Source organism: Ovis canadensis, chromosome 1, assembly GCF_042477335.2.
Source record: "Ovis canadensis isolate MfBH-ARS-UI-01 breed Bighorn chromosome 1, ARS-UI_OviCan_v2, whole genome shotgun sequence".
Taxonomy (NCBI): domain Eukaryota; kingdom Metazoa; phylum Chordata; class Mammalia; order Artiodactyla; family Bovidae; genus Ovis; species Ovis canadensis.
In genome coordinates, this window is record NC_091245.1 from 207,235,545 (window position 1) to 207,253,753 (window position 18,209).

Consider the following 18,209-nt stretch of genomic DNA (forward strand, 5'->3'; position numbering starts at 1 on the left):
ATAAGGCAAGAATGACAAGTTATAAACCTGGATGATGAGAAAAACGGTGTCAGTCATGGAGTTCACAGGTGAGGAGGGAAGGCAGGTGGAAGGGGTGATGATTTGTTGGCCCCATTAGGTTTATTTTAAGATGCCAGTGGAGGATCCTGCTGGGAATGACTAACCAGCGTTCTGGAGTAGGAAGGTCAGGCTGGAAACAGATTTGAGCTGGGACCCTCAGAATGCTGGTTAATGTGTCAGGTGTAGGTGAAATGACTTTGGTCTGCATGCTCTACCCCGCAAAATTTCCATCTCCTAGGGTAGTCTTTAACCTATTCTCTAGTCACATAATGATATAAGTATATTTTGTATTATATTTGTATAGTCTGATACAGTTTATAAAGTGCTTTCACATTCATTTAATCATTTACATTCTCATACCCAGTTAATGGGTCAGAATGGATCAGAAAAGCAGGATTTTTTTTTATTTTTTATTTTTTAAAATTTATTTATTTTAATTGGAGGCTAATTACTTTATAGTATTACAGTGATTTTTGCCATACATTGACATGAATCAGCCATGGGTGTACATGTGTTCCCTATCCTGAACCCCCCTCCCACCTCCCTCCCCATCCCATCCCTCTGGGTCATCCCAGTGCACCAGCCCTGAGCACCCTGTCTCATTCATTGAACCTGGACTGGCGATCTGTTTCACATATGATAATATACATGTTTCAATGCTATTCTCTCAGATCATCCCACCCTCTCCTTCTCCCACAGAGTCCAAAAGACTGTTCTGTACATCTGTGTCTCTTTTGCTGTCTCGCATATAGCGTTATTGTTACCATCTTTCTAAATTCCATATATATGTGTTAGTATACTGTATTGGTGTTTTTCTTTCTGGCTTACTTCACTCTGTATGATAGGCTCCAGTTCCGTACACCTCATTAGAACTGATTCAAATGTATTCTTTTTAATGACTGAGTAATATTCCATTGTGTATATGTACCACAGCTTTCTTATCCATTCGTCTGTTGATGGACATCTAGGTTGCTTCCATGTCCTGGCTATTATAAACAGTGCTGTGATGAACATTGGGGTACATGTGTCTCTTTCAGTTCTGGTTTCCTTGGTGTGTATGCCCAGCAGTGAGATTGCTGGGTCATATGACAGTTCTAGTTCTGTTTTTTTTTTTTAGGAAATCTCCACCGTGTTCTCCATAGTGGCTATACTAGTTTGCATTCCCATCAGCAGTGTGAGAGGGTTCCCACACCCTCTCCAGCATTTATTGTTTGTAGATTTTTGGATCACAGCCATTCTGACTGGCATGAGATGGTACCTCATTGTAGTTTTGATTTGCATTTCTCTGATAATGAGTGATGCTGAGGATCTTTTCATGTGTTTGATAGCCATCTGTATGTCTTCTTTGGAGAAATGTCTGTTTAGTTCTTTGGCTCATTTTTTGGTTGGGTCGTTTATTTTTCTGGAATTGAGCTGCAGGAGTTACTTGTATATTTTTGAGATTAATTCTTTGTCAGTTGCTTCATTTGCTATTATTTTCTCCCATTCAGAAGGCTGTCTTTTCACCTTGTTTATAGTTTCCTTTGTTGTGCAGAAGCTTTTAATTTTAATTAGATCCCATTTGTTTATTTTTGCTTTTATTTCCGGTATTCTAGGAGGTGGATCATAGAGGATCCTGCTGTGATTTATGTCGGAGAGTGTTTTGCCTGTGTTCACTAGGAGTTTTATAGTTTCTGGTCTTATGTTTAGATCTTTAATCCATTTTGAGTTTATTTTTGTGAATGGTGTTAGAAAGTGTTCTAGTTTCATTCTTTTACAAGTGGTTGACCAGTTTTCCCAGCAGCACTTGTTAAAGAGATTGTCTTTAATCCATTGTATATTCTTGCCTCCTTTGTCAAAGATAAGGTGTCCATAGGTGCATGGATTTATCTCTGGGCTTTCTATTTTGTTCCATTGATCTATGTTTCTGTCTTTGAACCAGTACCATACTGTCTTGATGACCGTAGCTTTGTAGTAGAGCCTGAAGTCAGGCAAGTTGATTCCTCCTGTTCCATTCTTCTTTCTCAAGATTGCTTTGGCTATTCGAGGTTTTTTGTATTTCCATACAAATTGTGAAATTATTTGTTCTAGTTCTGTAAAAAATACCATTGGTAGCTTGATAGGGATTGCATTGAATCTATAGATTGCTGTAGGTAGTATACTCATTTTCCAATCCATGAACATGGTATATTTCTCCATCTATTTGTGTCCTCTTTGATTTCTTTCATCAGTGTTTTATAGTTTTCTATATATAGATCTTTTGTTTCTTTAGGTAGATATATTCCTAAGTATTTTATTCTTTTTATTGCAGTGGTGAATGGAATTGTTTCCTTAATTTCTCTTTCTGTTTTCTCAGTGTTAGTGTATAGGAATGCAAGGGATTTCTGTGTGTTAATTTTATGTCCTTCACTATATTCATTGATTAGCTCTAGTAATTTTCTGGTAGAGTCTTTAGGGTTTTCAATGTAGAGGATCATGTCATCTGCAAACAGTGAGAGTTTTACTTCTTCTTTTCCAGTCTGGATTCCTTTTATTTCTTTTTCTGCTCTGATTGCTGTGGCCAAAACTTCCGAAACTATGTTGAATAGTAGTGGTGAGAATGGGCACCCTTGCCTTGTTCCTGACTTTAGGAGAAATGCTTTCAGTTTTTCACCATTGAGGATAATGTTTGCTGTGGGTTTGTCATATATAGCTTTTAAGAAAAGCAGTATTTTAAATGTCTTAGGATCACAGAGATGATCATACCACGGATGGCAGATTTGGGCCTTAAGCCAGAACTTCTCTTTCCCAATTAATTACATTTTCTACTATGACACTACAGCCTTTCTTGTTGAGGGGAAAATATCCGAAATATCCTATAACTGTAAAAGAGTTAAAACTTCAGTTTTAAACAAGAAAAGTCTGAAATTCACCTTTATTGAAACCTGATTTTTTAAATTTTTTTAAACTTTATTGTCAGGGAGTTAAAAGATGTGGATATCCCTAAAAACTAGTTTTCCTTAGGTTGAAAGTGAGGTTTTTCAGAACCTCAGTTACTGAATAAATGTATGTCTTCTAACTTTTCTTCAATTTCCCACTTTTTCCATAAAGATGTAGCCATAGCTGTAACATATAACCGTGATGGATCATATAGCATGCAGGTAAGCCTCCTTGGTTTTTTTCTACAGCTCAGAGCTGAATCTGATTTCTCTCATACAGAGTAGAGCACGTTTTCACTCTTTACTTTCTTTGAAGCCATGGATTATCATGTCTATAGTTAGGAGAATGTCATGAGCTTTTATTTCAGACCAATTTGGAAAAATTACCCCCTATACAGTTTCTGATGATTTACTCAGTTTGGCTGTAATTTCCTTAAGAATAAAAACTTGGTTAAAAAATAATGATAATAATATTTGAATAAGACACCTAAAAAGCCCCTAAATTATGTGAATGTATTTATATCTAAAGCAGCAGTTCTCAAATGTTTGGTCTCAAGACCTCTGTATACTCTTAAAAGTTATTGAAATTCCCCAAAGAGTTTTTTTTTTATTAGTTACATCTATTAATATTTACCATTTAGAAAATTACACTGAGAAAAAAATTTGTTATTGTTTTAATGTATTTTTTTAAATGTACATAATATGTAATTTGTCATTTTACCCATTTTTAAGCATACAATTTAATGGCATTAATTACGTTCACATTGTTGTGCAACCATCACCACTATCCATCTGCAGACCTGTTCTCTTCCTGCAGAACTGAAATTCTGTGCCAGTTAAACAGTACAAGAGTCCACTCCCCCTTCTCCACCCACCCCTCCTGGGCCCTGGCAATCACCATTCTACTTTGTCTCTGCAAATTAAACTGCTCTAGGCACCTCATATAAGTGGAATCATTCAGCATTTACTCCTTTTGTAACAAGCTAATTTCACTTAGCATAATGTCTTTGAGGCCCTTCCATTGTTGTAGTATCCATCCAAATTCCCTTCCTTTTTAAGGCTGAATAATATTCTATTGTATGTATGTATTACACTTTATTTATCCAATCTAAATACATAGATGCGTAGCAGACACTTGGGTTGCTTCCAGCTTTTGCCTATTATAAATAATGCTTCTGTGAACATCTGTATACAAGTATCTCTTTGAGACCCTGTTTTCAATTATTTTAGGCATGTACCCAAAGAAGTAGAATTCCTGTATCATATGGTAATTCTCTTTTTAATTTTGGGGGGAACTACCATACTCTTCCATAGTGTCCATACCATTCTACATTCCCATCAGCAGTGCACAAAAAATCCAATTTATCCATATCTTTCCTTGCCAACACTTATATTCTAGCTACTTTGTTTTGTTGTTGTTGTTGTTGTTGTTGTTATTAAAAACAAAAAAGCCCTAAGGTATGAAAGTAGTATCTTACTATGCTTTTGATTTGTATTTCCATAATGACTAAAGATGTTAAGCATCTTTTCACGTGCTAATTGGCTATTTGTTTATCTTCTTTAGAGAAATATCTATTCAAGTTATTTGCCTTTCTAAAAAAATCTGGCTGGGTTTTTGTTGTTGAGTTGTAGGATAAACTGAGAAAAGATTATCACCAAGCACACATTCCATTAGCCATCAGAGTAATATCATTATCATGTGTCCTACAATGTCTAGAAAAGTCCACTATATACTTGTAAGAGAATGAGAGTAGAAAGAAGACAATATTGCGTTATTAAGAAATTGTTTGACTTTATGGAACTCCTTAAGGGGCTTGGGGGACTCCAAGGGATCCACAGGTCATACTTTGAGGCTTTTTAGTCAAAATTTTTGTGATAGACCTCAATTTTTAAAAATCCATTACATTGGCAAAATAAAATGCCAAAGGATTAAGAAACAATGTTAGAACTCAACCAAATTCCTGTAGTAAGTATAAAATTCAGAGAATAGAATAAATCATTTTTCCTATGAGCTAAGAGCTTTAAAATCCAGCAAAAATGAATTTATCAATGATGCTCTTTAGATTTCCCAACACTTTGAGACACTGATTTCCTCTCTGTGATTCAGACAAATGATGGGAAATCAACTTAAGTATATGAGTTGCAATTAATATTGGTACCTCTGGTTTAGGGACCCCTTCTTATCCCTTGGTAAATGGTAAAGTAAATTGCAGATTTGTTCTGATCTGCTCGTGGAACTACCTTCACAAATGTAGAATGCACTTCTATACGTCTTTAAACAAAACTGTTCCCAATCTAACCTTTATATCCTGAGAATTCCACAGACATTCAAATGGCTCTCTTAGTAGGTTACAAAGCAGAGTGAAATGTCATATTTAACTTAGGATAAATGAGAACCATGTATAAATACTGCAGTGTGACCTATTTCACTGTTATTATATATATATGAATATATATAATGAAAAGAATAGCCACAGGACTCTGACTCTAACAGGGGAATTGAAAAATAAAGAAGATTTAAATGAATTTTATGTGTATAGGGAAAATTTTTTCTTGTGTATATAAATGAGAAAACATCCTTTAGAACAGCATGATTTCATGTCCTTTTGTCAGCTACTTTGAAAAGATTAAGTGTGAAATCTATTCTTTGGTACTCTGTCTCTCAGAGTAAGAAAACTGTGCTCAATCTCCAGCTAACTTATCTTCTTAAATCATAACTGAAAACCCATAAATTCAATCTCCATGTTGGTGAGATAAAAGAAATCAATCTAATTATGAGATTCTGGCATTATTCATCACTAACTTTTGCACAGTAAAACTCAATTTGACTTTGGATACTCAGAGATGAGTATTAACATATAATATACTCACCTGAATTTTAATAATTTTTCTTACTTTGATTTGTATTTCTATTTCACTTCTTATTACTATTCTTAAAGGAACCTTTATCTGTAGCATTATGGTGCTACTGTAAATATATTACATAACTTTTTTTTTCTTTTAATTATCTTACTGCTGTTTCTTTCTAGACTATTTTATTTATGAATCTTAGGAAATTTCCTGCATGATTTAAAAAAATGTTTTTACCTGTTTCCTTTTGAAACTATTAACAGTAAAGAATTGATTTTTATTTTAATTCTGTAAGGTTGTTCATTTACTTTAAGGATCTTAATTTTCTGTTTTTTCAGATTGAAGATAAAACTTTCCATGTCCTTGGTGATCTTTGCAGTGAGGAAGACTGCACTTATCTGAAATCTTCTGTTAATGGAGTTGCTAGTAAAACTAAGCTAATTATCCTGGAAAACACTATTTACCTATTTTCCATGGTAGTGTCTTTATAGTGTTTTATAATAATACTATTGGAGTTTGGGAGAAAATTGCTTGACCAGAAGTATTCCACTGGGAAATTAGAAAGATCCTGTTTTGGAACTTCCCTGGCAGTCCAGTGGTTAAGACTCTGTGCTTCCAAGGCAGGGGCATGGTTTTAATCTCTAGTCAGAGATCCTGCATGGCACACAGTGCAGTCAGGGATATGAGGGCAAACAGCACATCCTGTTTCCTTCTCTCACTGCTGTGACTTTTTGTCTATCCCCCTTTCAGTCTAAATCTTTGTCACATTTCTCCATTCACCCCATTTGTTCTCCCAGATTCTCACTGACAGACACATACCCATTTCTTCCTTTAATTCTCAAATACCCTAAACACTTCCCCCAACCACTGTCCTCTTGGCACTGGGAATCGTGGACACTTGGGAGGAGGTGACCCTTGTGAGAGGAGTTTGTGGACCAGATGTTCCTTTCAGGGGAGGTGCATGTGGGTTAGCGGTGGTCTCTTGGCAGTTGAAGGCTGGTTGAGGTAGGCTTGGCATGGGTATGACTAGGAGCTTGTTAGGAGACCTTAGCGTTCTGCGTGGGCAAAGAAAGGAAGTGGATTATCAAATTTCCTGTGACCTCTTCAGAGCCTTCTCACACTTGAGAACCATCTTCCAGACCAGAGTCCCTTGTGATGAGATGCCTTCCGTATTCCAGTAATTAAACTGTATATTTGCAGTCAAGGATGATCTCATTTTGCAGACATTGCTTTCCATAGTCTATGTGCTATAACAGTATAATGGCAGAGGCAGTAGAGTGGATTGGTGAAGAGCATGAGTTCTGGTTGGTGACATTGTACAGGAGTCAGTGATCAAGAACATCCCCAAGAAAAAGAAATGCAAAAGGGCAAAATGGTTGTTTGAGAAGGCCTTACAAATAGCTATGAAAAGAAGAGAAGTGAAAAGCAAAGTAGAAAAGGAAAGATATACCTATTTGAATGCAGAGTTCCAAAGAATAGCAAGGAGAGATAAGAAAGTCTTCCTCAGTGATCAATGCAAAGAAACAGAGGAAAACAATAGAATGGGAAAGGCTAGAGATCTCTTCAAGAAAGTTAGAGATACCAAGGGAACATTTCATGCAAAGATGGGCTCAGTAAAGGACAGAAATGGTATGGGCCTCACAGACGCAGAAGATATTAAGAGGTGGCAAGAATACACAGAAGAACTGTACAAAAAAGACCTTCACAACCCAGATAATCACAATGGTACGATCACTCACCTAGAGCCAGACATCCTGGAATGTGAAGTCAAGTGGGCCTTAGGAAGCATCACTACGAACAAAGCTAGTGGAGGTGATGGAATTCCAGTTGAGCTATTTCAAATCCTCAAAGATGATGCTGTGAAAGTGCCACATTCAATATGCCAGCAAATTTGGAAAACTCAGCAGTGGCCACAGGACTGGAAAAAGTCAGTTTTCATTCCAATCCCAAACAGAGGTAATGCCAAAGAATGCTCAAATTACCACACAATTGCACTCATCTTACATGCTAGCAAAGTGATGCTCAAAATTCTCCAAGCCAGGCTTCAACAGTGAACTTCCAGATGTTCAAGCAGGATTTAGAAAAGGCAGAGGAACCAGAGATCAAATTGCCAGCATCCGTTGGATCATCAGAAAAGCAAGAGTTTCGGAAAAACATCTTCTGCTTTATTGACTACACCAAAGCCTTTGACTGTGTGAAACAGTCAAACTGGAAGTTCTTAAAGAGATGGGAATACCAGATCACCTGACCTGCCTCCTGAGAAGTCTATATACAGGTGAGGAAGCACAGTTAGAACTGGACATGGAACAACAGACTGGTTCCAAATAGGAAAAGGAGTATTTCAAGGCTGTATATTGTCACCCTGCTTATTTAACTTCTATGCAGAGTACATCATGAGAAACGCTGGGCTGGAAGAAGCATAAGCTGGAATCAGGATTGCCGGGAGAAATATCAATCACCTCAGATATGCAGATGACACCACCCTTATGGCAGAAAGTGAAGAACTAAAGAGCCTCTTGATGAAAATGAAAGAGGAGAGTGAAAAAGTTGGCTTAAAGCTCAACATTCAGAAAACGAAGATCATGGCATCTGGTCCCATCACTTCAAGGCAAATAGATGGGGAAACAGTGGAAACAGTGACAGACTTTATTTTTTGAGCTCCAAAATCACTGCAGATGGTGACTGTAGCCATGAAATTAAAAGATGCTTACTCCTTAGAAGAAAAGTTATGACCGACCTAGACAGTATATAAAAAGCAGAGACATTACTTTGCCAACAAAGGTCCATCTAGTCAAAGGTATGGTTTTTCCAGTAGTCATGTATGGATGTGAGAGATGGACTATAAAGAAAGCTGAGCAAAAAAAAAAAAAAAAGAAAGAAAGCTGAGCACTGAAGAATTGATGCTTTTGGACTGTGGTGTTGGAGAAAACTCTTGAGAGCCGCTTGGGCTGCAAGGAGATCCAGCCAGTCCATCCGAAAGGAAATCAGTCCTGAATATTCATTGGAAGGACTGATGCTAAAGCCAAAGCTGCAATACTTTGGCCACCTGTTGCGAAGAGGTTGGAAAAGACCCTGATACTGGGAAAGATTGAGGGCAGGAGGAGAAGGGGACAACAGAGGATGAGATGGTTGGATGGCATTACCGACTCAATGGACATCAGTTTGAGTAAACTCCTGGAGTTGGTGATGGACAGGGAGGCCTGGCGTGCTGCAGTCCATGGGGTTGCAAAGAGTTAGACACGATTGAGCGACTGAACTGAACTGAACTGAACCGATGAGTTCTGAAGTATGAAGCTGTTTGCTTTCAAATCCTGGCCCTACCAGCATCTGCTTGACCTTGAGCAAGTTAAACTCTCTAGGTTTTAGTTCTCCCATTTATAAACCGGAATAAGTAACAATACCCACCTCATAACATTATTGAGACCATCAAGAATGTTTTATATATTTCTTAAGAAGAGTTCCTGGCTTAGACTAAGGACCTGAGAGTGGAGATGCTACTAAAACTGGCTTGTAGACAGTGGCTGTCTTTTACCAATAGTTATGTACTTAAGGGCTTCCCTGTTGGCTCAGATGGTAAAGCGTCTGCCCGCAATGCGGGAGACCTGGGTTCAATCCCTAGGTCAGAAAGATCCCCTGGAGAAGGAAATGGCAACCCACTCCAGTACTCTTGCCTGGAAAATTCCATGGACAGAGGAGCCTTGTGAGCTACAGTCCATGGGGTTGCAAAGAGTCGGGCACAACTGAGCAACATCACTTCACTTCGCTTTTATGTACTTAATTCTTCTAATCCCCTCTGTGGTATGTATGCCATTACTTCTTTATAGTGGAAATCAAGACTGAAAGGGGTTTAGTAATTTGCTCAAGAGCTCAGTCGGTAAAGAATCCACCAGGAGATCCTGGCTGGCTCAGGAAGATCTGCTGGAGATGGGATAGGCTACCTGCTCCAGTCTTCTTGGGCTTCCCTTGTGGCTCAGCTGGTAAAGAATCCGCCTGCAGTGTGGGAGACCTGGGTTCGATCCCTGGCTTGGGAAGATCTCCTGGAGAAGGGAAAGGGTACCCACTCCAGTATTCAGGCCTGGAGAATACCATGGAGGGTCACAAAGAGTTGGACATGACGGAGCGCTTTTCACAAAGCTAGTTAGAACCCTGGTATTAAATATGACTAATATTTAACAAATAGCTTGAAAATAATTATCACCTCAGGCCTATTTGTAAAACTACAGCAATGAGATCTTAATTTCAATTCTAATTTATCTTATAAATATGCATCCTATATATATATCCTGCAAATATCATTTCTATTTATAGGATGGAAGTATTCAGATTGGCATTCCGGTTCCCCGATACTTGTCTTCAGCAAGCTCAGGAGAAACCCAAGGGGGTGCTGTAGCTCCTATGACTGGAACTATTGAAAAGGTATTGACGAATGTATGTAGAATAAATGTCTTTGTTGAACTTTGCTGTATATATCCTTCTCCCCCTCTCTAAATCTTGTTCTTTGGAAAGCATCCATTTCAAGAAAACAAGAAGATCTACTAAAGATTCAAGTTCTATATTACAGTCTTCAGTGAATCATAAATTTACCTAATTTATGATAAGGACTTTTCTTTGAAGTGAGAATTCCATCAAAGTACAAATAACCCAGGTTGTCTTTAGTTGACTAAAATGGAACATTCACCAAGCATTATCCCAAATTTGAAAGGTATTGGTGAAGAACAATGTGTTTGGTGTTGAGTGCGGTATATATTCAGATTTGAGATCCATACTGATAATGACTTCCAGCGGTGGTAGATCAGTAGTCTCCTTTTATATACTTGCATACAGTAGAGTCCCTTCAACTGCACTTAAGTCATAGAAATCCTTGGTACCAACAAACAGAAGAAGAAAACAACTACTTAAATAGTGTGAATGATTTCACCCACCACTCCTGTCTGCAAATGTTTGCCCCAGAAGGGCAGTGGACTGGGGAAGTAGAGATTTGTGAGGTTCTCTACCACCAAGTACAGTGCAGCAAGTCACATGAATTTCTTGGTTTCCCGGTGCATATAAAAGTTATGATTACACTGTAGTCTGTCAAGTGTGTAATAGCTTCATGTCTAGGAAAAAAAAGCAACGTACATACCGTAATTAAAACATACTTAGATATATGTGTGACTGAATCACTTTGCTGCACACCTGAAACTAACACAGCATTGTAAATCAACTACATGCCAATATAAAATAAAATTTTTAAAAATCTTTATTGCTGAGAAATGCTAACCATCATCACTGATCTCAGTGAGTTATAATCTTTTTACTGGTGGAGGAATACTGAAATATTGCAAGGATTACCAAAATGTGGCACTGGGGCACAAAGTGAGCAAATGCTGTTGGGAAAATGGCACCCATAGACTTGGTTGATGAAGTTGCCACAAAACCTTCCATCTCTTCAAAAAAGGGGGAAAAAAGGCATTATGTGCGAAGCACAATAAAGCGACGTGGGCCTATAGTCCTTCCCTGTTGGTGATATGTCTTGTCTGTCTGTTCATGAGAAAACAAAAAGATCTTGAAACATGTAGAGTGTATTCATCTGATTCAAGGAAAACTAGATGCTGGGGGTGGTGAAGGTAGGGAGCTAAGGAGTAAGCCCGCTGGTGACAGTGCCTGCACTGCCAGGCTGACCTGTGGGTCTCTGGTTTGTGCCAGTATGTTTGTCTTTGGCAGACAAGACAAGCACATAGATACACACTTCTCCTGTGTACGTTTGTATACCAACTCTGTGCACCACAAATCAGGTGTATAATTTGCCCAACTGTCAGACCACATGTAGACCATCACAAAGGGCCTCTGTTTATAAATATTAACCTGTCTCTCTGAATCTCTAGGTGTTTGTGAAAGCTGGAGACAGAGTGAAAGCTGGAGACCCTCTGGTGGTTATGATTGCCATGAAAATGGAAGTAAGTGAAATCATGGGTTCACTTGCCAGGTAACCTTTGGGAGCTATCAGTCCCAATTTTTCTTTTGTCTTATTTTGTAAGTTAAGACCTTTTTAAATATCAGGGGAAAAAAACAGTCCTTCCCCAGTCCAGTTGAATTGGGGTTTCCTGTAGGGGAGCCCCAGGATCAGTAGTTTTTAAAAAGCTTCCCAGCTGAGAGTCTGCTGTGAGGCTTGGGCTGAGAATTACTAGCTAATCCAGAGCTTCCCAATTATTGACCTTGAATGGTTTACAGGTGTATCAAGATAATGACTCCTCTCAACCCCCAAGTGCACCATAAACATGTTTTTATTTTCTCTGTGTGCTGTGATGTGAGGAAGGTCAGGAAGCACTGATACATAACAAAACATCAAAACAGCTGACTTCATTTTTCACTCTTCTGTGTCTTGACTTGGTGTGTGTTCAACCCTCGTTGGTATCACAGCCATCGTCTGTCACGCCTTGTGTCTCTACAGCATACCATAAAGGCGCCAAAGGAGGGCACGGTCAAGAAGGTATTCTACAAAGAAGGTTCTCAGGCCAACAGACACGCTCCTTTGGTCGAGTTTGAGGAGGAAGACTCTGACAGAAGGGAAGCAGATTAAACACCATCAAATGAACAGCCAGTTAAGCAACATGTTCAGTACAATATCCACACCAAAAAGAGAAAGTGCCTTCCTGCTTTTCTCGGGATCTGACGACTAGCACTTTTACTAAATGATTGTATGATTCTGCTTAAAACTCTTTCATGTTTAAAAATCATGTACTTGGGTCACAAATACAATAAATTCTCTTCAAAATATTTCATACTAATAAAATTAAAGGATACTTTTTAAATTGGGAGACAGTATTGTTTGTTTCTGCCTCAAATATTATATCATGTATTGTGTTTAGGCGGGTGGGCAGCAACTTGATCAAGAGAGAACTGAGAGAAAAGGTCACTGAACTCGATGAGTTATCTCCCAGTCACAGTCAGGACAAAAACGGACAGTAACATATTTCAGAGACAAATGCCATAGCACTAAACTCGACCTAAGAGTTTTTGTGCCAAAGAGTAGCTTCTCCCAGTCACAGTCAGGACAAAAACGGACAGTAACATATTTCAGAGACAAATGCCATAGCACTAAACTCAACCTAAGAGTTTTTGTGCCAAAGAGTAGCTTCTTGGGCAGTTTAAAGGCTTGGATGTTATTTGTTTCTTGTTTTTGTGACTGGAAAGTTTCAATCCAGACTGCCTTTGCCTTTATTGTACTTGCTAAGCTTGTACAAATTTATATACACACGCTTAAGCTTTTGTGTATATGTATTTTATGCACATATATATATAATGTTTAAATTGTATGCTGGAATATAATTTTCCTAGAAACACACTTTCAAGCTTCTGCATTTTCAGGTATCTACTGAAGTGTTAAATATTTGTTGATTTGAATTCTAGCTGCACACATGAGACTGCATTAAATGTTGTAGAGACTACAATGAAATTTTAAAATATGGTCATTGTACTTTAAGATGCTGATAACTTAATTGGGAAAATAAGACATAATCATGTGAAACGTTATGTGGAAAACAATCAGATCCAAAATTAAGTAGTTCCATTGTCAAGAGAGTGGTGAGAAAGGTACTAGATACTGAATTTGGAAATGCTGAGTTCCCAAGTAAATCTGATCACACAGTAGTTAGAACATCCATTTTTCCAACAAGGCAGCAAGAAACTCAATACACTAAGACGTGGGTCTGGGTGAAGGTTGATGGCTTATGATGTGCAGAATACAGGTCTTTAGGAGTTGGGGAAGAGACCAGTGGGCAGGTGTGCTCAGGGTAGGTTTCTTTAAGGAAGGAGAACCCAAGGGCAGTAGCAAGAGTGCATGGAAATTACACACTAGAAAGGAAGGAGCAGAGCCTACACTGTTGAAAATGAGCAAGTTGGGTTCTATATTTGGGAGCAAATCTGCATAACTGGAGAGGGAGGTGCTGGGATGGGTGAGTAGGGACAATAAGAGATAAAGTATGAAATTTAGGTTGGGACCAGAAGCTAACTGGCATGGAATGGCAGGTTTAGGTTTTATCTTGCAAGTTGTAGTTATACTGAATTATTTTTCAGCAGGGAAAGCGATTTTGGAAAATTTTATCTGGCTTATTAGAGTCTGTTTAAAAAAATTTTTTGATATTATTTCATAAGGGTGAACATTTGTGTACCTTATGACCTAACATCCCAGTTCAGAAATGCACAAACACACTTGTGCACCAAGAATGTTGATAGCCGTGTTACCCGTAATAGCAAAGCGCTGGAAAGGATCCGAGTTGGTTGGCAGGAGAAGGAATAAATCACTGTGGTATGGCACACAGTGGAATACTATGTAACAGCAAAATAAACAAGAGCATCAACATGGATGAATTTTGAATTCATAATAGTGAAATAGCATGTACCAGGAGATATACACAGTATGGTACTATCTTTACAGACTTGCAAAATCAACTAGGTTCATATATATATATAATAAAGAAATTTTTAAAATTAAGGTATGGTTGATTTATAATGTGTTAGTTTCAGGTATACAGCAAAGTGGTTCAGTTTTATATCTATTATTTTCAGATTCTTTTCCATTACAGATTATTGGATATAGTTCCCTGTACTATACAGTAAGTCCTTGTTGCTTATCTGTTTTATGTATAGTAGTTTATATCTGTTAATCCCATGCTCCTAGTTTACCCTCCCCCACCATCTCCCCTTTAATAAAACATTCTTTAGAAAGTAGAATTAAAAATTAAAGACAGTGGTTAGCTCCAGATAATTAAGCAAGGGGTTGACCTGTATAAAGTATGTACAGGTAGATGCAGGTTACTGTTTAGTGTTCTCGTTGTACAGCTGGATGTTTGGTTGATCATATACATTACATATGATTCAAATAATATTTTAGAAAATTTATTCTGGCAGTAATTTGCAAGTTGGATGGAAGAGGAAAGGACTAGAGGCTGGAAAACCAGTTAAGAAGAGGTGCTTACAGATAGATAGTCATGAGAAAGTAAAGGAATAGACCATCAAAATCAGGGCTTTTTTTGGTGGTGCCACAGAGCTCTCAGCCATGAAAGCGTTGAGTCCTAATCACTGAACCACCAGGGACTATCCTAAACCAGTGCTTTTAACTATACTTTTAGCAACACAGCCTTCTCCCTTCTGTAAACAAAACTTTCTCTTTTGACCAGAGGGAAGAGCAAAGGTGCTTTGGTAGAAATTTGGGGTTGCTGTATGACCCCCTTCATACCCTTCAGGGGCACAAGATAAAGTTATTCTCTCATGGTGGAGGAGCTCTGGATCACAAGTAATGTGTAGAGAAGGAATTGGAAGCCAGCTACCACAGCTACCCATATATTGGGGAGATTCTTTGAGATCATCGCTGTGGTGCTGTGTGAGCGGTTCCTTTGCACATGACTACATCTATTTCTTCTAAAACACTTGGGGCATTTGCTGTATACCCGGGCCTCTGAAAGCAAAGATGGTAAAAAATGGTTTTTGCCCTTGCCTCAATTAACGGGAAACAAGATCCAGCTGTGTCCAGTAATGTACTGTAATTGATGGTAAGTAGTATAATATGCTTGGGCACCAGGTGCCCTCAGGGGGGAGGGTCAAGTGACTGGAGTAATAAATTCTGCTTTGGGTCAGGAAGCTGAGGGAGCAGCAGTGACATTTGAACCAGCCTTTGGAGGAAAGCCATTTGCCAGACGCAGAAAGAAGGTAAGACCAGGCCATTGCAGGCTAAGGAACTAGCAGGGCTAATAATAACAGCGAGGTGTGAAAGTGCACACTGCTTGGGCCACAGAGAAATCCAGCAGGGGCTGGGCCATGGGGGGCGTGGCTGAGCGGGGCTGCCCATCCTGGGATGGGCTTTGTTCTGAAGGCAGTTGGGAGCCCTGGAGATTTTCAAACAGACAGGTTTTTCAGAGTTATTTCTGGCCACAGTCTGGAATATAGATTGGAAAGTGGAAAGAGGCTGGAGACAGAGAGTCCGAAAGAGGCACCAAATATGGAAGCCTGCCTGGGGTGGGGGTGGGGGGTCCATGTTCATGTCTCGACCTCAAAGTAGGTCTTTTTTGGGTAAGATCCATTTGTAGGCATGGATCAAAACCTGGGCCATATCGTTAGTTGGAAGAAAGCTGTTTGCTACCTTATCTTTGACGATAACAGTCTGGATGCAGTGTGTTTTAGGACTATAATGACCAAGAAAACAAAATTTCAGAGCCCTGATGGTTGCTTTTTAACCATTGAGGAAGACATAGCGTTGTAGACAAAACAGCTTTGGAGTTACGGTTCCTGCATTCAGGTCCTAGCCTGACCACTTCCTGGCGTGTCTTGGGCATGTCCTTCAACTTCTCTGAGCTCTGCCTGTGAATGAGGGTAGTAGCACTACCTCCCAGAGTTGTTGTGAAGATTAAATGAGAAAATATAGAGGCTGACTATAGCACCGTGCTTGAAACATCATTTATACTCACCTGGCAGTTACTAGTAATTTCTAACTTCAGTTACTGCATAAGAGCAATTAAGAAACTGCACTAAATTAAGCCCAGCTGATTATTCTTGCCAGCAAAATTCCCAGGACCTGTGGTGGAGGAATAATCCTGCCTGGTCATGCATCACTCTGTCCCCTCTCTCCACTCCCTCAGCTCTAGCCCCCTCCAGGATCAGCCAGGCACCTGTCGACCTCAGGCAGACTGGTGTTGTCAGGGGAAGCCTCCATCAGCCCCTCCCTCTAAAACAGTCAGCTGCCAGGCTGGCATGTCCCAGAGCCTGTCTGCCTGCTAACGGGGCAACAGTGCTTCCAGAAGCAGCTTGCCTCTTGCGCAAAGGCTAGGCCTGGACCTGCTCCACCGTCCGCATCAGTTGTCACTCATGTTTGTGGCTGGTACTTGGAGGGGAAATCTTGGTATCTGGCTGAAGCCTATTTAAGTGGGTATTACCATTCCACTGGGCAGCATTGTAGAGAGGGCTCTTACTTAATTCAACTATCTTTTTCCCCCACTATCACTGGCTTGTCTTCTCTGGCACAAGTACCATTTTTGACTCCCCAATGGTTCCCTTAGGAATATTGGGTGTTGGAATGTGCATCTATGTTCTGCCTACACATAGCACTTCCGCTGTTGCCATTGAAATATTTACAGTGTTGATAGTAATACTTTACATTTCTGTTTCACCTTTCATCAGAGGATCTCAAAAAACACTCCTAGATATTCACACTAAGCTTCAAAATACCCAGGAAGAGGAAAATGTGATTTAACTGCATGGTGAGACTGGAGGAGATGACTGTCCCCAAGTGCTTTGCTCCAAGCCCAGAGCAGGGAGTCTTGGGTCATTAGTTCCTTCCTGCTAATGACACCCTGCTCCCTGAGGGCTGGCCCCAGGGAGCTGCAGCCTTTGGGGTTAGTAGTCTAACTACTGATTCAGAGTCTGGGTAGACTCAAAGTCTGAGTCTCAGAGTATAAGTTAGACTGTACTCAGTATAGGGCATCCCAGGAGGCCCTGCTCACAACTCTCAAAGTCTCTGGCTGGGTGGGAGCTGTCTTGCCTATCCACCCCCACACCCTGCGAGTAACCCTGGAGACACTATTTCTTCTGCGAGAGCCTGGACCATTAGCAGATATCATAGCCCTGCTGCTGCTGCTACTGCTGCTAAATTGCTTCAGTCATGTCTGACTCTGTGTGACCCCATAGACGGCAGCCCACCAGGCTTCCCCGTCCCTGGGATTCTCCAGGCAAGAACAGTGGAGTGGGTTGCCATTTCCTTCTCCAATGTATGAAAGGAAAAGTGAAAGTGAAGTCACCCAGTTGTGTCCAACCCTCAGTGACTCCATGGACTACAGCCTATCAGGCTCCTCTGTCTATGGGATTTTTCAGGCAAGAGTACTGGAGTGGGGTGCCATTGCCAGCCCTGGTACCGATGATTACCCTGTTGGCCTGACATTTGTCTCCCCATCTGCTGGATCCCAGGAAGCAGAGTGCCTTGGTGCCTCTAATTCGGACTCAGTCTCCTCCACTGTGTTGCCCTCCCTGAAGACTCCAACCGCAGCCTGTATGTAACTTCCTCCCTCCCAAGATGGCTAACATTCTCTGTTCTTCTCACGGCTGGTTAGCATTTTCCTAAACCCTTTGATTACATTTGAAATAACTCTCATTCCACATACACCACTCCCACCACCAGAAAAAAAATTTCAAAATCACTAACAACAACAAAGGTAACCTGGGACGTCTCTGTCTTCCCAGTTGTTTTTATTCCTTTTTCATTACCTCCTATATCATAAAAGCCATATGGTTTTCTCCATTACTGAAAGCAGGCTTCGTGTTAATTTTCATGCAGACTGGCACCTGCCTAAGTTTGTTCCTGTTACATATTTGGCCACACACAGAGCTTCCATTTTTGATGTCTCCATCTAAACAGACTTCTCATCCACAGTTGCC

The 18,209-nt window shown here is 39.9% G+C and overlaps 1 protein-coding gene across 4 annotated transcripts in view; it reads left to right on the top strand.

Annotated features, from left to right (window-relative positions):
• Positions 1-12,604, top strand: part of MCCC1 (methylcrotonyl-CoA carboxylase subunit 1) — a 53,336-nt gene extending 40,732 nt beyond the window's left edge. For 3 of the 4 annotated variants that reach the window (XM_069558963.1, XM_069558973.1, XM_069558980.1), the window contains 5 exons: positions 3,130-3,179; positions 6,146-6,283; positions 10,116-10,223; positions 11,672-11,743; positions 12,238-12,604. In XM_069558963.1, the coding sequence (XP_069415064.1) occupies positions 3,130-3,179; positions 6,146-6,283; positions 10,116-10,223; positions 11,672-11,743; positions 12,238-12,366 (497 nt within the window). In that variant the 3' untranslated portion in view covers positions 12,367-12,604. The remainder of the gene's footprint in view (positions 1-3,129; positions 3,180-6,145; positions 6,284-10,115; positions 10,224-11,671; positions 11,744-12,237) is intronic. The other variant, XR_011445973.1, reaches the window with a different exon arrangement.
• The last annotated feature ends 5,605 nt before the right edge of the window (positions 12,605-18,209 follow it).